At 38.2% G+C, this 22,235-nt stretch overlaps 2 protein-coding genes across 2 annotated transcripts in view; both read right to left on the bottom strand.

Annotated features, from left to right (window-relative positions):
* BAAT (bile acid-CoA:amino acid N-acyltransferase) overlaps window positions 1-15,513 on the bottom strand; it is a gene marked incomplete at its 5' end in the record, with an annotated part of 40,701 nt that extends 25,188 nt beyond the window's left edge. Inside the window, 1 exon segment of the mRNA XM_082469522.1 lies at window positions 15,447-15,513. Coding sequence (XP_082325648.1) covers window positions 15,447-15,513 — 67 coding nt within the window.
* On the bottom strand, window positions 14,481-22,215 carry MRPL50 (mitochondrial ribosomal protein L50). Its single transcript, XM_082468804.1, has 2 exons — window positions 22,073-22,215; window positions 14,481-16,887 (listed from the first exon to the last, which is right to left on the bottom strand). Exons 1-2 carry the CDS (start codon window positions 22,162-22,164, stop codon window positions 16,500-16,502), a joined length of 480 nt encoding a protein of 159 aa, XP_082324930.1. The 5' UTR covers window positions 22,165-22,215; the 3' UTR covers window positions 14,481-16,499.
* Window positions 22,216-22,235: the final 20 nt, after the last annotated feature.

Here is a 22,235-nt window from a genome sequence, read left to right as displayed (position 1 = left end):
AAAAATTACAGGCACAAAAGAAGCAAGAAAATTGACCCATGATCATGGGAGGAAACATTCAGTAGGAGGAGACACAGAAATATTCCAAAGGTGGAATAATCAGACAGTAACTTTGATACAACTACAATAGAATGCTATTCAGCAATTTTTTTAAAAAAGATTGAATTATTGATATATGCAACTTGGATGATTTACAGGGGAATGATATGAATTTTAAAAAGCCAATCCCAAATGGTTACATACTGTATGATTTCGTTTATATAACAGTCTTGAAATGACAGAATTATGGAGAACAGATTAGTGGTGGCCAAGGTTCAGGGATTGGGGTTGGGGGGGAGATGGCTATACAAGGGTACTATTAGGGAATCCTTGTGGTGGTGGAAATATTCTATATCTTGATTGTATCAATGTCAATATTCTTGTTGTCATATTGTTCTAAAATTTTGCAAGATTTTATCATAGGGGAAACTGTGTAAAGGGTCATGTGTTCGCTCTATATTACTTCTTACAACAGATGTGAATCTACCATTGTCTCAAAGTAAAAGGTTAATTTAAAAAATAAGTATGGGGACTTCCCTGGTAGTGCAGTGGTTAAGAGTCCACCTGCCAATGCAGGGGACACGGGTTCAATCCCTGGTCCGGGAAGATCTCACATGCCTTTTAAAAAATATATAATAATAATAAGTATGATAAAAATGCTAAAGGATCTATTGAGAAGGCAGACAAAATACATGAAGAGACTGAGAATTTCATCTGAGCATGGAAGCTATAAAAAAATAACCAAAGAGAAAAGCTAGAAAAAAATAAAATATCAGAAATGAAGAATTCACTAGATAGACATAACAGAGGATGGGAAACAGCTGAGTAAAGGACTAGCAAACTTAAGGACATCTCAATTGAAAGTACCCAAACTAAATCACAAAAAGAAAAAAGGGTGTAAAAGAAGAACAGAGCACTTGAGATGTGTGGGACAATATCAAATGCTCTAATATATGTGTAGTTGGTGCCTTAGAAAGAGAGGAGGTAGACAGGCACAGAAGAAATGTTTAAAACGCTAATGGCTGGGCTTCCCTGGTGGTGCAGTGGCTGAGAATCTGCCTGCCAATGCAGGGAACACGGGTTCGAGCCCTGGTCTGGGAAGATCCCACATGCCGTGGAGCAACTGGGCCCGTGAGCCACAACTACTGAGCCTGCGTGTCTGGAGCCTGTGCTCCGCAACAAGAGAGGCCACGACAGTGAGAGGCCCACGCACCGCGATGAAGAGTGGCCCCCGCTCGCCGCAGCTAGGGAAGGCCCTCGCACAGAAACGCAGACCCAACGCAGCCAAAAATAAATAAATTAATTAATTAAAAAAACCAAAAACTAATGGCTGAAATTTTGCCCAAATTATTGAAAAAACATCACGCCACAATTGCAAGAATCTCAGCAAACCACAAAGACAAACACTAAGAAAACCACAACTACGACATTATAGTCAAACTGATAATAATAAAATATAAAGAGCAAATCTTAAAAGCAGCCAGAGGAAAATGGAAACATTATATACAGGAGAACAAACAACACAAATAACATTTGACTTCCCATCACAAACAATGGAAGCCAGAAGACAATAAAATGAATCTTTATGCTTGTTTACTAGTAGTATTTCTGTTTTTATGAATTGTCTTCTCTAGTTTTTTGCTAGTTTACGTATTGGGGACTTAATGTTTTGGTATCAATATGTATAAGTTCTTTACATAACACAGACATGAACCCTTTGTTATATTTGCTGTGAATGTTTTCTCCAGATGATATTTTCCCTTTGATTTGAGTTATTTTAGTTTTGTCCAATGGTTATCTATTTCTATAATGTACAAACTGACCATCCTTCGTAATTTATTTCAACTTAACTTATGAAGTTATCATCTCTTGTGCTCTCTTTAGCAGCACATATGCTAAAATTGGAACGGCATAGAGAAGATTAGTCTGGCCCCTGTGCAAGGATAAATTCATAAAGTGTTTTATATTTTTTATGGCGTAAGAATTATATCTCAATGAAGCTGTTACCAGAAAAAAAGAAAAACCAACTAAAGAGTTACAGTAAAACAAGTTTCTTTTTAGAGTGAGGATTTTATTTAAGCTTTTCCTATCCATATTCACTTGTGATATGTGCCTGTAATTTTCTTTTTGTGTATTTTATCATTATCAGATTTTAGGAAGAAGATCATGCTTGCCTAATGGATATAAACGTACTCTTATCTCTTTTTGTGCTCTGGATATTTTATACAACATTGAAATCATCTGTTTCTTAAAAGTATGAAAATTGTTCTGGTGGAAACATTGGGACAAACCGCATTTTTTTTTAGTTGTTATCAAATTACTTCTTCAGTTTCTTCCTCAGTTATTATTCTGTTTAGATTTATATTTCTTGAGTTATTTTTAGTAATCTATATCTTTCTAGAAATTATGCATTTCATTGAAGATTTCAGTTTATTAGCCTACAAGTGTGCATAACATTCTCTTTGGATTTGGAGAAAAAAATCTATTTTCTGCATTTTGTCCTATCTCCTTTCTCATTTCTAATTAAAAATGTTCCCTTAATTATATTTGACAGAGGTTTGTTTATTTTAGTAGTCTTAATCAAAAAAACCAATATTTGAACTAATTTATCATTCTACAGCTTTATGTTTTACAATGTATTTATTTCAGCTTTTATCTTCATTTACTGCCTCTTGTAAAATTACTTTTCCCTGTAATTTTTAAATAGGCTTTGTTAATATCAAAAAAAAATGAATCTTTAAAATGCTTAAAGGAAAAAAAAACCCTAAAATTCTTTATCTAACAAAAATACACTTCAAAAATGAAGGCAAAATAAAGACATTTCCAGGAAAAAAGAACAAAAACAGAAACCTGAGAGATTATGTCTGCAGTAGACCAGCACTACAAGAAATGCTAAAATGTTGAAATGATACTAGATGAACAACTGGATCTGTGGGAAAGGATGAAGACCATAAAAATGCTAATTATAAAGCCCTTAAAAATCTTTACTATGTGTGCACACACATGTATGTGTATTTAAATGTAATTAAAAGACTGTTTAAAACAAAAATAATAAAAATGCATTGTGGAGCTTATAGAATACATAGAAATAAAATATAATGACAAAAAGGTGGGACTGGAATATAGAATTATATTGTTGAAAGATTACTGTATTACTATTTTTCAAGTAATGAAAGATTATTTGCCAGCAGACTAAAATAACTTAAAGTTACTGTCAGAAGCTCAGCCGAGCTGGAGGAGACAGAGAGCTGAGCTGCCAGGTGTCAGAGTAGCTGATTAAAGTAACAAGCTAAAAGCAGAGTTAAGCCTTTGATCACTTACTGTGATGGGAGAAAGTGTCTGGGACAAGACAAGGGTCAAGGAAGGTTGTTGGATCAGCCAGACGTGGAAGTGGTCTCACCCTTGAGGGAACCCCAAAAGATCCAGCAATTTGGAGTCAGAAGACAGCAAGGGGAAAGGGGTAGGAGTAAAAAAAGAACGGGATGCTGAGTAAGAGTGGGGAAAAGTGTCCTGAAGTTTCCTTCCTCTTTGCATAAAGAGGCCTCCGAAGAGACGTCTGAAGACCTTAGACTTTAAAAAAAGGCCTGAGATAAAGATAAAAAAAAATGATGACTCCTAAGAAGATGTGGTACATATATACAAAGTAATACAATATTACTCAGCCATAAAAAGAATGAAATAATGGCATTTGCAGCAACATGAATGGACCTGGAGATTATCATACGAAGTGAAGTAAGTCAGAGAAAGACAAATATCATATGATATTGCTTATAAGCGGAATCTAAAAAAAAAAATGATACAAAATGAACTTATTTACAAAACAGAAACAGACTCACAGACTTAGAAAGCAAACTTATGGTTACCAAAGGGGAAAGGTTGGGGTCGGGGGAGGGATAAATTGGGAGTTTGGGATTGAAATATACACACTATGACATTTAAAACAGATAACCAACAAAGACCTACTGTATAGCACAGGGAACTCTACTCAATATCTGTAATAACCTAAATGGGAAAATAATTTGAAAAAGAATAGACATATGTATGACTGAACCACTTTGCTGTACACCTGAAAGTAACACAACATTGTAAATCAACTATACTCCAATGTAAAATAAAAATCAAAGAAAAAAAAAGATGATGAATCCTGGTCAAGGAAGGCAAATATGAGAAGAGTATGATGAACCAGAGTGGTCTGAGTCCTTGACTGCAACTTTCTTCAGAGACTGTCATGCACTGTCTGTACCTCAAGTCTGATGTGGGGAGAGCAGCTTTCCCCCATGAAGCCTGCCAGGTAAAGATTTTGTAATTGCCCATGGTAAGCCCTGAAAAATCACACAGAGGTTTTTAACCAGAGCTGGACTCCTCAGTTACATATTATAATCTCTAAAGAAAGCAAACACACACACGCACACACACACACACACACACACACACACACACACACACGTTTAATTAACCCCAAAAGAGGTAGGTGTTCCAATTACTATAGCTGTGTAACAAACTACAACAAAATTTAGAGATGTGCAACAGTTATTTATTATACTCATATATTCTATGGGTCAGGAATTAGGACAGGGCTCACTGGGATCAGCTTGTCTCCATACCATGACGTCTGGTAATTCAACTGGAAGATCAAAGGCAGGGGGATAAAATCACCTGAACGCTTATTTTTTCACATGTCTGAGAGTTGATGCTGGCTCACAATTGGAGGCGTCATTTTCCCTGCATGTGGGCCTCACTGTGGTCTTTCTGCATGGGCTAGTTTGGGCTTCCTCATAGCATGGTGGCTAGATTCCAAGGGTGACCATCTCAAGAGGGGTAGAGTCATATAGAGGCTATATCCTTTTTATATCCTAGCCTTGGAAGTCATATGACATAATTTCTCCCATTTTATATTGTTGTAGCAGTTACAAGTCCTCATCAAAATTCAAGTGGAGAGAACATAGACCTCTCCTCACAGTTGGAGAAATATTAGTCACATTGTTAAAAAAAAAATGTGGAATGGGACATGTGTGCGTGTACACGTGTATTTGTGTAGCCATCTTTGGGAAATGCAATCTGCCACAACAGGAAAGAAGGAATAAATAAGTAAATAATAAATGGGATGAATATAAAACATATAACAAGATGAGAGACTTAAATCCAACCACATTAATAACTGCATTAAATATAAATGAACTAAACACTCTAATTAGTTAAAGATGCAGATTGTCAGACTAATTGAAAAAGCAAATTGCTGTTTTTTTAGAAAGGTATTGTCAAGATAAAAGACACAGACAGATTGAAAATAAAAGGGAAGAAAAATATAGGCAACACAGATACTGAACATAAGAAAGCTAGTGGGGCTATATGTATATCAACTTTATATCAATTTATATCAAGACTATATACAGGACTTCCCTGGTGGTTCTGTGGCTAAGACTCTGCACTCCCATTGCAGGTGGCCTGGGTTTGACCCTTGGTCAGTGAACTAGATCCCACATGCCACAACTAAGAAGTTCACATGCTGCAACTAAAGACCCCACATGCCGCAATGAAGAACCCACATGCAACAACGAAGATGCTGTGTGCCGCAACTGAGACCCAACACAGCCAAATAAATAAATAAATATATTTTTAAAAAGACTACATATAAGTATATATATATATTTATAGCCATTTATGTCAAGACAAAGAGTATTACTAGAGATAAAGGGGGGACGTAGGGGCAAGATGGCGGAAGAGTAAGATGCGGAGCTCACCTTCCTTCCCACAGATACAGTAGAAACACATCTACACGTGGAACTGCTCCTACAGAACACCTACTGAACGCTGGCAGAAGACGTCAGACCTCCCAAAAGGCAAGAAAATCCCCACGTACTAGGGTAGGGCAAAAGAAAAAAGAAATAACAGAGACAAAAGAATAGGGACGGGACCTGCGCCAGTGAGAGGGACCCGTGAAGGAGGAAAGGTTTCCACACACTAGGAAGCCCCTTCGTGGGCAGAGACTGCGGATGGCAGAGGGGGGAAGCTTCAGAGCCACGGAGGAGAGCGCAGCCACAGGGGTGCGGAGGGCAAAGCGGAGAGATTCCCGCACGGAGGATCAGTGCCGACCAGCACTCACCAGCCCGAGAGGCTTGTCTGCTCAGCCGCCGGGGCGGGCGGGGCTGCGAGCTGAGGCTCCCGCTTCGGTGCTAGCCGGGAGGGAGTCCGGGAAAAAGTCTGCAGCTGCTGAAGAGGCAAGAGACTTTTTCTTGCCTCTTTGTTTCGCGGTGCGCAAGGAGAGGGGATTCAGAGCGCCACCTTAATGAATTCCAGAGACGGGCACGAGCCGCGGCTATCAGCGCGGATCCCACAGCAACAGGGGCGCAGAGGGAAAAACGGAGAGATTCCCGCACGGAGGCTCGGCACCGAGCAGCACTCACCAGCCCGAGAGGCTTGTCTGCTCACCCGCCGGGGCGGGCGGGGCTGGGAGCCGAGGCTCGGGCTTCGGTCGGATCACAGGGAGAGGACTGGGGCTGGCGGCATGACACAGCCTGAGGGGGGCTAGTGCGCCACAGCTAGCCGGGAGGGAGCCCGAGAAAAAGTCTGCAGCCGCCGAAGAGGCAAGAGACTTTTTCTTGCCTCTTTGTTTCACGGCGCGCAAGGAGAGGGGATTCAGAGCGCCACCTAAGTGAACTCCAGAGACTGGCGCGAGCCGCGGCTATCAGCGCGGACCCCAGAGACGGGCAGGAGACGCTAAGGCTGCTGCTGCTGCCACCAAGAAGCCTGTGTGCGAGCGCAGGTCACTCTCCACACCGCCCCTCCCAGGAGCCGGTGCAGCCCGCCACTGCCAGGGTCCCGTGATCCGGGGACAACTTCCCCGGGAGAACGCACGGCGTGCCTCGGGCTGCTGCAACGTCACGCCGGCCTCTGCCGCCGCAGGCTCGCCCTGCCTCCTCCGTACCCGTCCCACCCCTCGGCTTGAGTGAGCCAGAACCCCCGAAGCAGCTGCTCCTTTAACCCCATTCTGTCTGGGCGGGGAATGGACGCCCTCAGGCGAGCTACATGCAGAGGCGGGTCCAAATCCAAAGCTGAACCCCAGGAGCTGTACAAACAAAGAAGAGAAAGGGAAATCTCTCCCAGCAGCCTCAGAAGCAGCAGATTAAAGCTCCACAAACAACTTGATGTGCCTGCATCTGTTGAATACCTGAATAGACAACGAGTCATCCCAAATTCAAGAGGTGGACTTTGGGAGCAGGATATATTAATTTTTCCCCTTTTCCTTTTTTTGTGAGTGGATATGTGTGTGCTTCTCGGTGAGATTTTGTCTGTATAGCTTTGCTTTCACCATTAGTCCTAGGGTTAGCTCCGTCCGTTTTTTTGTTTGTTTGTTTTTGTTTGTTTGTTTTTACTTAAAAAGATTTTTTTTCCTAATAAATGTTTTCTTAATTTTTTCCTTATTTTCTATTTTTAGAAATTAAAAAAAAATTTAATAAGTTTTTTCATATTTTTTGTTTTAAAAAAAATTAAAAAATTTTTATTCTTAATAATTTTTTTTCTTATTTTTTATTATAAAAAATTAATAAGTCTATCTTTAAAAATTAAAAAAAATTTTTTTTCTGAATACATTTACTCTTAATAATTTTTTTTTCTTATTTTTTATTATAATAGCATTATTTTATTTTATTTTATACTCTTTCTTTCTTTCTTTCTATTTTTTTCTCCCTTATACTCTGAGCTGTGTGGATGAAAGGCTCTTGGTGCTCCAGCCAGGCATCAGGGCTGTGCCTCTGAGGTGGGAGAGACAACTTCAGGACACTGGTCCACAAGAGACCTCCCAGCTCCACGTAATACCAAACGGTGAAAATCTCTCAGAGATCTCCATCTCAATATCAAGACCCTGCTTCATTCAACGACCAGCAAGCTACAGTGCTGGACACCCTATGCCAAACAACTAGCAAGACAGGAACATAGCCTCATCCATTAGCAGAGAGGCTGCCTAAAATCATAATAAGGCCACAGACACCCCAAAACACACCACCACACGTGGACGTGCCCACCAGAAAGACAAGATCCAACCTCATCCAACAGAACACAGGCACTAGTCCCCTCCACCAGGAAGCCTACACAACCCACTGAACCAACCTTAGCCACTGGGGACAGATACCAAAAACAACGGGAACTACGAACCTGCAGGCTGTGAAAAGGAGACCCCAAACACAGTAAGATAAGCAAAATGAGAAGACAAAAAAACACACAGCAGGTGAAGGAGCAGGGTCAAAACACACCAGACCTAACAAATGAAGAGGAAATAGGCAATCTACCTGAAAAAGAATTCCGAATAATGATAGTAAAGATGATCCAAAATCTTGGAAATAGAATAGACAAAATGCAAGAAACATTTAACAAGGATGTAGAAGAACTAAAGACGAACCAAGCAATGATGAAAAACACAATAAATGAAATTAAAAATACTCTAGACGGGATCAATAGCAGAATAACTGAGGCAGAAGAATGGATAAGTGACCTGGAAGATAAAATAGTGGAAATAACTACTGCAGAGCAGAATAAAGAAAAAAGAATGAAAAGAACTGAGGACAATCTCAGAGACCTCTGGGACAACATTAAACGCACCAACATTCGAATTATAGGGGTCCCAGAAGAAGAAGAGAAAAAGAAAGGGACTGAGAAAATATTTGAAGAGTTTATAGTTGAAAACTTTCCTAATATGGGAAAGGAAATAGTTAATCAAGTCCTGGAAGCACAGAGAGTCCCATACAGGATAAATCCAAGGAGAAACACGCCAAGACACATATTAATCAAACTATCAAAAATTAACTATAAAGAAAACATATTAAAAGCAGCAAGGGAAAAACAACAAATAACACACAAGGGAATCCCCATAAGGTTAACAGCTGACCTTTCAGCAGAAACTCTGCAAGCCAGAAGGGAGTGGCAGGATATACTTAAAGTGATGAAGGAGAAAAACCTACAACCAAGGTTACTCTACCCAGCAAGGATCTCATTCAGATTCACTGGAGAAATTAAAACCTTTACAGACAAGCAAAAGCTGAGAGAGTTCAGCACCACCAAACCAGCTTTACAACAAATGCTAAAGGAACTTCTCTAGGCAAGAAACACAAGAGAAGGAAAACACCTACAACAACAAACCCAAAACATTTAAGAAAATGGGAATAGGAACATACATATCAATAATTACCTTAAATGTAAATGGATTAAATGCTCCCACCAAAAGACACAGGCTGGCTGAATGGATACAAAAACAAGACCCATATATATGCTGTCTACAAGAGACCCACTTCAGACCTAGAGACACATACAGACTGAAAGTGAGGGGATGGAAAAAGATATTCCATGCAAATGGAAATCAAAAGTAAGCTGGAGTAGCAATTCTCATATCAGACAAAATAGACTTTAAAATAAAGACTATTACAAGAGACAAAGAAGGACACTATATGATGATCAAGGGATCGATCCAAGAGGAAGATATAACAATTGTAAATATTTATGCACCCAACATAGGAGCACCTCAATACATAAGGCAAATACTAACAGCCATAAAAGGGGAAATCGACAGTAACACAATCATAGTAGGGGACTTTAACACCCCACTTTCACCAATGGACAGATCATCCAAAATGAAAATAAATAAGGAAACACAAGCTTTAAATGATACATTAAACAAGATGGACTTAATTGATATTTATAGGACATTCCACCCAAAAACAACAGAATACACATTTTTCTCAAGTGCTCATGGAACATTCTCCAGGATAGATCATATCTTGGGTCACAAATCAAGCCTTGGTAAATTTAAGAAAATTGAAATCGTATCAAGTATCTTTTCCGACCACAACGCTATGAGACTAGATATCAATTACAGGAAAAGATCTGTAAAAAATACAAACACATGGAGGCTACACAATACACTACTTAATAACGAAGTGATCACTGAAGAAATCAAAGGGGAAATCAAAAAATACCTAGAAACAAATGACAATGGAGACACGACAACCCAAAACCTATGGGATGCAGCAAAAGCAGTTCTAAGAGGGAAGTTTATAGCAATACAAGCCTACATCAAGAAACAGGAAACATCTCGAATAAACAACCTAACCTTGCACCTAAAGCAATTAGAGAAAGAAGAGCAAAAAAACCCGAAAGCTAGCAGAAGGAAAGAAATCATAAAGATCAGATCAGAAATAAATGAAAAAGAAATGAAGGAAACAATAGCAAAAATCAATGAAACTAAAAGCTGGTTCTTCGAGAAGATAAACAAAATTGACAAACCATTAGCCAGACTCATCAAGAGAAAAAGGGAGAAGACTCAAATCAATAGAATTAGAAATGAAAAAGGAGAAGTAACCACTGACACTGCAGAAATACAAACGATCATGAGAGATTACTACAAGCAACTCTATGCCAATAAAATGGACAACTTGGAAGAAATGGACAGATTCTTAGAAATGCACAACCTACCGAGACTGAACCAGGAAGAAATAGAAAATATGAACAGACCAATCACAAGCACTGAAATTGAAACTGTGATTAAAAATCTTCCAACAAACAAAAGCCCAGGACCAGATGGCTTCACTGGCGAATTCTATCAAACATTTAGAGAAGAGCTAACACCTATCCTTCTCAAACTCTTCCAAAATATTGCAGAGGGAGGAACACTCCCCAACTCATTCTACGAGGCCACCATCACCCTGATACCAAAACCAGACAAAGATGTCACAAAGAAAGAAAACTACAAGCCAATATCACTGATGAACATAGATGCAAAAATCCTCAACAAAATACTAGCAAACAGAATCCAACAGCACATTAAAAGGATTATACACCATGATCAAGTGGGGTTTATTCCAGGAATGCAAGGATTCTTCAATATATGCAAATCAATCAACGTGATACATCATATTAACAAACTGAAGGAGAAAAACCATATGATCATCTCAATAGATGCAGAGAAAGCTTTCGACAAAATACAACACCCATTTATGATAAAAGCCCTGCAGAAAGTAGGCATAGAGGGAACTTTCCTCAACATAATAAAGGCCATATATGACAAACCCACAGCCAACATTGTCCTCAATGGTGAAAAACTGAAACCATTTCCACTAAGATCAGGAACAAGACAAGGTTGCCCACTCTCACTATTATTCAACATAGTTTTGGAAGTGTTAGCTACAGCAATCAGAGAAGAAAAAGAAATAAAAGGAATCCAAATCAGAAAAGAAGAAGTAAAGCTGTCACTGTTTGCAAATGACATGATACTATACATAGAGAATCCTAAAACTGCCACTAGAAAACTACTAGAGCTAATCAATGAATTTGGTAAAGTAGCAGGATACAAAATTAATGCACAGAAATCTCTTGCATTCCTATACACTAATGATGAAAAATCTGAAAGTGAAATTAAGAAAACACTCCCGTTTACCATTGCAACAAAAAGAATAAAATATCTAGGAATAAACTTACCTAAGGAGACAAAAGACCTGTATGCAGAAAACTATAAGACACTGATGAAAGAAATTAAAGATGATACAAATAGATGGAGAGATATACCATGTTCTTGGATTGGAAGAATCAACATTGTGAAAATGACTCTACTACCCAAAGCAATCTACAGATTCAATGCAATCCCTATCAAACTACCACTGGCAGTTTTCACAGAACTAGAACAAAAAATTTCACAATTTGTATGGAGACACAAAAGACCCCGAATAGCCAAAGCAATCTTGAGAACGAAAAATGGAGCTGGAGGAATCAGGCTCCCTGACTTCAGACTATATTACAAAGCTACAGTAATCAAGACAGTTTGGTACTGGCACAAAAACAGAAATATAGATCAATGGAACAGGATAGAAAGCCCAGAGATAAACCCACGCACATATGGTCACCTTATCTTTGATAAAGGAGGCAAGCATATACAGTGGAGAAAAGACAGTCTCTTCAATAAGTGGTGCTGGGAAAATTGGACAGGTACATGTAAAAGTATGAAACTAGAACACTCCCTGACACCACACACAAAAATAAACTCAAAATGGATTAAAGACCTAAATGTTAAGCCAGACACTATCAAACTCTTAGAGGAAAACATAGGTAGAACACTCTATGACATAAATCGCAGCAAGATCCTTTTTGACCCAGCTCCTAGAGAAATGGAAATAAAAACAAAAATAAACAAATGGGACCTAATGAAACTTCAAAGCTTTTGCACAGCAAAGGAAACCATAAACAAGACCAAAAGACAACCCTCGGAATGGGAGAAAATATTTGCAAATGAAGCAACTGACAAAGGATTAATCTCCAAACTTAACAAGTAGCTCATGAAGCTCAATATCAAAAAAACAAAGAACCCAATCCAAAAATGGGCAGAAGACCTAAATAGACATTTCTCCAAAGAAGATATACAGATTGCCAACAAACACATGAAAGGATGCTCAACATCACTAATCATTAGAGAAATGCAAATCAAAACTACAATGAGATATCATCTCACACCGGTCAGAATGCCCATCATCAAAAAATCTACAAACAATAAATGCTGGAGAGGGTGTGGAGAAAAGGGAACCCTCCTGCACTGTTGGTGGGAATGTAAATTGATACAGCCACTATGGAGAACAGTATGGAGGTTCCTTAAAAAACTAAAAATAGAACTACCATACGACCCAGCAATCTCACTACTTGGCATATACCCTGAGAAAAACCATAATTCAAAAAGAGTCATGTACCAAAATGTTCATTGCAGCTCTATTTACAATAGCCAGGACATGGAAGCAACCTATGTGTCCATCAACAGATGAATAGATAAAGATGATGCGGCACATATATACAATGGAATATTGCTCAGTCATAAAAAGAAACGAAATTGAGTTATTTGTAGTGAGATGGATGGACCTAGTCTGTCATACAGAGTGAAGTAAGTCAGAAAGAGAAAAACAAATACCGTATGCTAACACATATATATGGAATCTAAAAAAAAAAAAAAAAAGGTCATGAAGAACCTAAGGCCAAGATGGGAATAAAGACACAGACCTACTAAAGAATGGACTTGAGGATATGTGGAGGAGAAAGGGTAAGCTGTGACAAAGTGAGAGAGTGGCATGGACATATATACACTACGAAACATAAAACAGATAGCTAGTGGGAAAAAGCTGCATAGCACAGGGAGATCAGCTTGGTGCTTTGTGACCACCTAGAGGGGTGGGATAGGGAGGGTGGGAGGGAGGGAGACGCAAGAGGGAAGAGATATGGGAACATATGTATAATGATTCACTTTGTTATAAAGGAGAAACTAACACACCATTGTAAAGCAATTATACTCCAATAAAGATGTTAAAAAAAAAAGTATATGTACAAGGGGGTTCACTGGAGTATTGTTTATATGTGCAAAACATAGAACCAATCTGTATTTTCAGGATGAATTAAATAGCATATATCTTTCAATGAAGAACTAAGCAGTAATTCAAAATGACTCTGGAGAAGTATACTTATTAACAAAACAAATACATATTTTAAGAGAGAAGTAATAAATCAATATGTATTGTATTATATAAAACCACTTTTGTAAAAATACATATTTTAGGTATCAATAATTATTATCACCATGTGAAAGTTTTTTTAAATTTTGGTTATCTGTGTTTTCTAATGTTTCCACAATTAACTTGTACATTGTATGTGTGTAATTAAAAACAAGCGTAACAAGAATAATTAATTAATTAATTTTTAAAAAAAGACACTTACATTGGAATGACTTCTGAGTAGGAAGGCGTTTTATGGCACACCAACACTCAAAAAACTAGAAAAGCCAAATAAAAAAATAACATAAAAGCAAAAAACTGGCAACAATTTAAAATCCAGTAATAGAATATTGGTTGAATAATTATGTAACATACATTTATGGAATAATATGCTATTAATCAAATCTATTATTCTTAAGACTATTTAAAGATGAGTAGAAATACTCATGGTGTGAAGGGGTCACAGGACAGGATGTCATAGCAAATTTTAAAATACAGGAAAAAAGGTTTTTTTCACTTGTTAATATACAAGAATGTTAGGTGATTATCTGGTTGATGGAAAAGATATTTTTTGTCTTTCCCAATTTTCTAAAAAAAACTGCTACTTTTATAAATGACACGTTAAAATTACAAAGAACAGAAGAGAGGGAGAAGTTTCTTTTATGCTACTTGAAATATATACTGTTGTTAAAAAGGAGACAAACCGAAAATCAAGTCATTTGTGCTAGGCCACAGGGCAGCAAACCAAGACAATATCTAACCTCATTATAGACTCGACCTTCCCCAGGAATGTGACCTTTAATCAGCCAATCTGGAATTTCCTGGTCAGCACTAGGAGGAAATCCACTGATAGACCCTATCCATTCCCCTTAAAGAGGGTGACCTTGCCTAAAACAATGCATTTTTGCTAGTAATTTCCTTTTTTCTGTTCCCTCTCTGCCTTTAAAAACCTTTCCTTTTCTGAAGCTCAACAGAGCAGCTCTCTATTGCTGGAGGGGATGCTGCCTGATTCATGAATCATTTAATAAAGCCAATTAGAATCTTCAAATTAATCAGTTGAATCTTTGTTATTTAGCATTGTTTGTGTAAGACCATTCATTCTACTAACCCTGAATCTCTATATTTTATTAGCAGTTTTTATGTAAGCATACACACTGAGTTCAACGGCCCAACAGAGTAAAATTGCTAACACTTTTATATAGTAATCATTTAATTTTTTAAAAAGTAAACCTTTTATATCATATGTTTTTAGTTATCTCAGGAAACAAGTTAGCAAACCCAATTTAATCTTTCCAGGAAAACTATAGGTCATTATTCTGATATATTATATTGGGCTGTAAACCAGTGATGCCCTCTAGAGTTATTGATGAATGTGCAGTTTACCTTCCCTGTCAGCTAAACGTTCCAGGACTGCTGTTTCAGGGGGCAGTACTTGTCTCCCACCTCAATACTAGCTTCTAGGGTCATGGTACTCAAAACATCATCAGAATAACCTAGGGGCTTTATAGACAAGTTCAGGACCCACTTCTGACCTACAGAATCAGAAGCTGCATTTAAAAAAGATCCCAAGTGATTCATAAGCACATTAAATTTTGAGAAACTGCTCCAGGTTACGAAGGAGTAATTTCTTTGGCCCTAACATTTACATGAATGCTGGCTTTGCAGCTCTCCAGATGAAACCAAGTGCTTTTTCACACTGCCCTCACCATCTCTTACTTCCACCTTACCCTTTGCACATTTTTCTGTGTCTCCAGATTAGAAGTAAAAGTTGCATGGGAAATGAGATAATCAAATCCTGTACATAAAATTCAAATGTTTCCACGTTGAACCCATTTCACATAGAAGCAGAAGGGATAAACAACTTTAATGTTTAAGTTCCAGGGCTCCAAACACTCTGACATTCCAGGTACTTCTGAAGTTCTTCAATGCAGAGGTTATTGAAAATCTGATTGTCCACTGATGACATTTATAGGGCATGACCATACTGTAACTTATTTTTCTAATAAACATACCAGAATTTATATATCCAACTAATTTTTTCCCTCTTCAAAGGAGTCGCCCTAGAAAAGAAAATAAATACAATTTCCTTTGTTTAAAACCTATCGCTTTTCTTTCAGAATTATTTGTAGTCAAGATAAAATATAAGCAATTCCTTCTTCTTGTGTCATTACTCTCTAGCTATATGTAAAGTCTGAAAAAAAATAATTCCTAATTTAATCACTTTATCATTTTTTTATCATTCAGAATCATCTGGTTAGCTATTTGAGTAATTTCCACAAATTAAGTACATGAAAGTCTGCAGACTTATCACCCTAGTGGATATTCATAAGTACTCAAGGCCACTTTTTAAAAGTTACAGAAAAGAAAAAGGGTTTGAAATAAACATCATCTCCTTTGAAGAGAATATTCATTTAGGTATAGAATCTGTTCTATCTTTTACCAAAATAACACATATTCTAACTTTTTCATTTATAATACTTAAATTAAGAAAATGACAAGGCAGAAAAGCAAATTTCACATTAAAAAAATTACAAACACACTTTAAGAAATCTACTTTAATTCCAAGAGATTAATCTAGATTGAACAGTATTATTTTCTACTATTTCTACTTATACAGTAAAGCGAATAGTGAAACAACCTTCATAATACACGACACAGATTTTTATGTTTCTTTTATAAATGTTACCTTGTTATGTAATATATATTTTCATAAATTATTAATGACCTGGTTCCATTAAAAAAAAAAGTTTCAGCAAATGTGAAAAGAAAATCATATTTGTCAATTCATGATGATTAAAAAAAAAGGAGATGATACATCTTTCCACAGAAAAAAGTGGATTTACAGACCAGTTCTGACAGCATTTCACATGGTAAAGTATCAAAATGTCTGATAAGCAGCCCCCTTCTCAGGTGGAAAAAAAATTATTTCAACGTGTTCCTCCTTTAAACTGCTCAGTAACCCCAAGTGATTTTTAAATTGGGAGGCAGATTACTGGCAGTAAGTTCATCAAATTTAGATCTATCCTGAACAGGCACATTATAGAAATCAAGAACATCTCTGACCCTGCACATCTGGTGAAGCCTGGAGTTAGGCACTGCATGGCCCAAGTCATCAGCTAAACGTGCCAAGAAGCTGAACTTCAGATGAACATCTTCCAGGGAGATGTCCTGCCAATTGTTAGGAACAGATGAACCAAAAACTTCTTTGACATGAGATTCCAAACGACTCTGGAGATCTTCAGGTGGTATGTAAGTTCGGCTTCGTAAGGGTGGACACACCAGAATAGGTTCTTTCTTCACCTCTTCTACTGTCTCAGCCACCACTGGCTGTTCCTCTTTTCTGGAATGATCAAAAACAAATATGTGAATCTTTAGTTCACTGCATTAAAGAAGTTGACCAACAGAAGACCTAATTTTGCCCATCAATCTAAATCAATATACTGCACACTTACTACTCTTCTGGGCACTGTTGAGAGAAGAGTTAGATAGGCCCCTGCCCTTGGAAGTTTATAGTTGAACTAAACTGGCACAAAGAGAAAACAAAAACTAATTTCAGATTTTACATGCTATAAGAATTCCCAAGAATGGGTGAAGAAGGTAAATCCTCTGGGATTTCCGGTCCTCCCAGATCCAAACCCAATCTACCTCTCTAACCTCATCTCCCACTAATCTCCTATATACATTCTATGCCTTACCTAAACTAAACTACATTCTGTTTCCCACTTTCCTGATATCACATGTTAGCTCAAGTTATATCCTATCTGAAATAACTATCTTTCATCTCCACTTATAGAAATCTTATTTATCCTTTAAGTCCTTGGACAAAACTCTTCTCTGTCAAGCTTTACTTGATTTCCCCAATCAAGTATAACTGTAGGCTTCTCTGATCTCTCATAGTACTTATTTTTAATTGAAGTATAATTGATTTACAATGTCATGTTAGTTTCAAGTGTACAGCACAGTGATTCAGTTATATATATATATATTCTCTTTCAGATTCTCCTCCTTATAGGTTATTACAAAATAGAGTTCCCTGTGCTACACATTACATCCTTGTTAGTTACCTATTTTATATATAGCAGTGTGTATACGTTAATCCCAACCTCCTAATTTATCCCTCTCCCTCATTTTCCCCTTTGGTAACCATAAGTTTGTTTTCTATGTCTGTAGGTCTATTTCTGCTTTGTAAGTAAGTTCATCTGTATCCTCTTTCTTTTTAAGATTCCACATATATCAGACCACTATATATTGCTCTCAGAGCATACTGCATCCTACCTGAGTTTTAATTTTATTTACATTCTACTTCTCTTACTAGATCAGGGTTTCTCAGCCCAAACATTATTGACATTTTGGACAACTCTTTGCTGTGGGAAGCTGTCCTGTTCACTGTAGGTTGCTCAGCAGCATCCCTGGCCTCTACCCACTACATGCCAGTAGCACTCTTGTCCTCCAGTCATAATAACCAAAAGACATGGTCAAATGTCCCCTGGTGGGCAAAACTGTCCCCGGTTAAGAACCACTGTGCCAGATTATAAACTCCTGAATACGGAGATCTGTTTTATTGATTTTGGGGTCCTTTAAAACTGCTTGTGTAACTATTATTGAGTACATGAGCCAATGTGAAGGAATCTGTCTTGACACATTATTTCAGTGCTTATTTGTTCATAAACTAACTCCTGTCTTCTATGGAGTTGGCATCTGATTGGGATTGGTCATCCCTACAGAAATTGGAGGGCACCAGAAATGAACAATGTCTAGCCAAGAAAATCGTTTGTAACACTATTCATCTGTGCCTACTCAAAGACTCTTCCAGCTATTTATCCCTCTTTCTGCATCAATTCTTTATCAATTTCTCCCTATCTACTAGAGTATCCCCATGACACACAAATATGCTGTAGGATCTCCCATCTTTAAAGGAAATTCTCCCCAGATTCCATGTTCCACTCCAGCTTCCTTTATAACAAAACTTCTCAAAAGAGTTGACTATGCTTATAGTCTCTACTTCCTCACCTCCCATTTTCTCCTCAAACTACTCCAGTCACATCTCATCATAATGAAATGTAATCTATTCCTTTCATCTCAGTAATCTCTTATACCGGCATACCTCATCTTATTGCACTTCGCAGATATTGTGTTTTTTTAAAAGCTGAAGGTTTGTGGCAACCCTGCATCAATCAAGTCTACAGGCGCCATTTTTCCAACAGCATTTGCTCACTTCGTGTCTGTCACATTTTGGGAATTCACGCAATACTTCAAACTTTTTTGATATTATTATATTTGTTATGGTGATGACCAATGATCTTTGATTTACTATTGTAACTGTTTTGGGGTGTCACAAACCATGCTGATACAGACAACAAACCTGATTGATAAATGTTGTGTGTGTTCTGACTGCTCCACCAACTGGTTGTTACCTGGTCTCTCTCCCTCTCCTTGACCTCCCTATCCTGAGTCACAACAATACTGAAATTAGGCCAATTAATAATGCTTCATCAGCCTACAAGTGTCCAAGTGAAAGGAATAGTTGCACATCTTTTACTTTAAATCAAAAGCTAGAATGATTAAGCTGAGTGAGGAAGGTATGCTGAAAGCCAAGACAGGCTGAAAGCTAGGCCTCTTGGCCAAACAGTTAGCCAAATTGTGAATGCAATGAAAAAGTTCTTGAAGGAAATTAAAAGTGTTACTCTAGTGAACACACAAATGTTAACAAAGCAAAAGAGCCTTATTGCTGATGTGGAGAAAGTTTTAGTGGTCTGGATAGAAGATCAAACCAGCCACAATATTCCCTTAAGTCAAAGCCTAATCCAGAGCAAGGCCCCAACTCTATTCAATTCTATGAAGGCTGAGAAAGGTGAGGAAGCTGCAGAAGAAAAGTCTGACGCTAGCAGAGGCTGGTTCATGAGGCTTAAAGAAAGAAGCTGTCCCCATAACATAAAAGTGCAGGGTGAAGCAGCAAGTAGAAGTTGCAGCAAGTTATCCAGAAAATCTAGCTAAGATAATGAAGGTGGCTACACTAAACAACTGATTTTCCATGTAGACAAAACAGCCTTCTTTTGGAAAATGCCATCTAGGACTTTCATAGCTAGAGAGGAGAAAGTCAATGCCTGGCTTCAAAGCTTCAAAGGACAGGCTGACTCTTGTTAGAGACTCATGTAGCTGGTTACTTGAAGTTAAAACCAATGTTCATTTACCATTCTGAAAATGCTAGTGCCCTTAAGAATTATGCTAAATCTACTCTGCTTGTGCTCTATAAATGGAACAACAAAGCCTGGAAGACAGCACATCTGTTTACAACATGGTTTACTGTATATTTGAAGCCCACCGTTGAGACCTACCGCTCAGAAAAAGATTCGTTTCAAAATATTATTGCTCATTGACAATGCAACTGGTCACCCAAGAGCTCCCTGATGGAGACGTACGAGATTAATGCTGTTTTCATGTGTGCTAACACAACATCCATTCTGCAGTCCACGGAGCAAGGAGTAATTTTTACTTTCAAGTCTTATTATTTAAGAAATACATTTTGTAAGGCTACAGCTGCCATAGATAACGATTCCACTGATGAATCTGGTCAAAGTCAGTTGAAAACCTTCTGGAAATAATTCATCATTCTAGATGCCATTAAGAATATTCGTGATTCATGGGAAGAGGTAAAATATCAACATAAACAGGGGTTTGGAAGTTTCTAACCCCCATGGATGACTTTCAGGGGTTCAAGACATCAGTGAAGAAGTAATTGCAAATGTAGTAGAAATAGCAAGAGAACTAGAATTAGAAGTGTGCCCTAAAGATGTAACTGAATTGCTGCAATCTCATGATAAAACCCCATCATTGAAGAGTTGCTTCTTATGGATAAGCAAAGAAAATAGTTTCTTGGGATGGAATCTACTCCTGCTAAAGATACTGCGACGATTGTTGAAAAGACAATAAAGGATTTAGAATGTTACAAAAACTTAGTTGATAAAGAAGGCGTAGAGTTTGAGAGAGTTGATTCCAATATTGAAAGATGTTCTACTGTGGGTAATATGCTATCAAACAGAATTGCATGCTACAGAAAAATCATCATTCAAGGAAGAGTCAATCAATGCCGCCAACTTTGTTGTCTTATACTAAGAAATTGCAAGACACCCCACCCTTCAGCAACCACCACCCTGAACTATCATCAGCCATCAACATCAAGGCAAGACCCTCCACCAGCAAGAAGATTATGACTCTCTGAAGGCTCAGATGATGGTTAGCATTTTTTAGCAATAAAGTATTTTTTTAACTAAGGCATGTATATTGTTTTCTTAGACATAATGTTACTGCACATTAAACACACTACAGTACAGTGTAAGCATAACTTTATGTGCACTGGGAAACCAAAAAATTTGTATAACATGCTTTGAGATCCTCGCTTCATTACAGTGGTCTGAAAACAAACCGCAGTACCTCCAAGATACACACCTGTGCTCTAGTTTTCTTCATAATTTACCACTTTCTGAAATTATATTTGTGCATTTTTTCCTCTGCCATTACATATGCTCTATGAAGACAAAGATTTAGTCTGTCTTATTAACAACTATCCCTCACACCTAGATGCCCAGCATATAGTAGACACTCTAGAAATACTTGTTGAATGAGCAAATGAAACAAACTTGAAGGAGATTTGAGAGATAATAATAAATATTAACCAAAATAGAGGGGAAGCTAATAAATTCATAAGCTGATGATAAAAACCCTTTTGGATTAAAGGAGTTTTTGTTTGAAATCTAAGAGGGCATATATTGTTCCCTAAGGTTCCTACAAATTTTGATGTCCTAACACTGAGTCAAATAGACTTACCTTTACAAAACTCCACATGGTACTGTGGGAAAAGCAGTAGATGGGGAGTTAAGAGACCTGGGTTCCAGATCCAGCTCTGTCATAAACTTGCTTTCTGACTTTTAGCAAAATACTCCCTCTCTGTGCGGCCTCAGTTTCCTCTTGCCCAGAGTACTTACGCTCTGAGAAGGGACTTTGTTTCCGCTGCTGTATCCTACTTAGAGAAATACTGGGCCAGGACAGCTGTCTAAAAACCATTTGCTGAGTGAATCAATGAACGAACACAACGAGGAGGTTGCACTTCATCTCTGAATCTTGCTTGTGAAGAAATATACCCCGCAAATGAAGTTAGTTCATGGAGTACTTTCACATTCACGTTCCTGAGCTGCTCGTCCCAAATGAGTCACTTGTTTCCTGACACCACACTACACTCTGTGTCTGGAACACACGGTCAGTACGGTTTACTCAATAAATTAACGAGTGAAGTGGAAGGGTAAGGGGGTGGTATTTCGGTTCTAAGATGAGTAAACTGAGGCCAAAAGAAGTGACGGGACCCCACCGCTCGCGGAAACCAGCGCTGAAGCTTCTGAGCTCAGAACCCTAACTCACTTTCCTGCCCCTTCCCTGGTGGCGCAGGACCAGGGTCCCGTCTTAGTTCATCCTTCTCAGTTTCTCTCCTCACTTTCCGTTAGCATGACCCACCGTCTAACCTTCCACTTTACCTGAATCGAGACCAAAATTCTCTGCGTGGCGCCCCTGAGACTATCCACGTGAAGCTTCTTCTGGCAACGCCGGACACCCAGAGCGCCGCCATGTTCCATGAGCGCTTCAGGACAGAGCTCCGCCCCCAGCCGGCAGCGACGCCGCAAGATCAGCCAATCAAAT

This window comes from Balaenoptera physalus (genome assembly GCF_965194825.1).
Source record: "Balaenoptera physalus genome assembly, chromosome: 7".
Classification (NCBI taxonomy): domain Eukaryota; kingdom Metazoa; phylum Chordata; class Mammalia; order Artiodactyla; family Balaenopteridae; genus Balaenoptera; species Balaenoptera physalus.
The sequence above is the reverse complement of the archived record's forward strand: the minus strand, read 5'-3'. Positions and strand labels throughout refer to the sequence as shown.

Bases quoted from the DNA above. Each gene is read 5' to 3' on its own strand.
- MRPL50 (XM_082468804.1), bottom strand. From the start codon at position 22,164: ATGGCGGCGCTCTGGGTGTCCGGCGTTGCCAGAAGAAGCTTCACGTGG. The intron at 16,888-22,072 runs GTAAAGTGGAAG...TGATCATTCCAG, and splicing joins GAATTTTGGTCTCGATTCAG to AAAAGAGGAACAGCCAGTGG.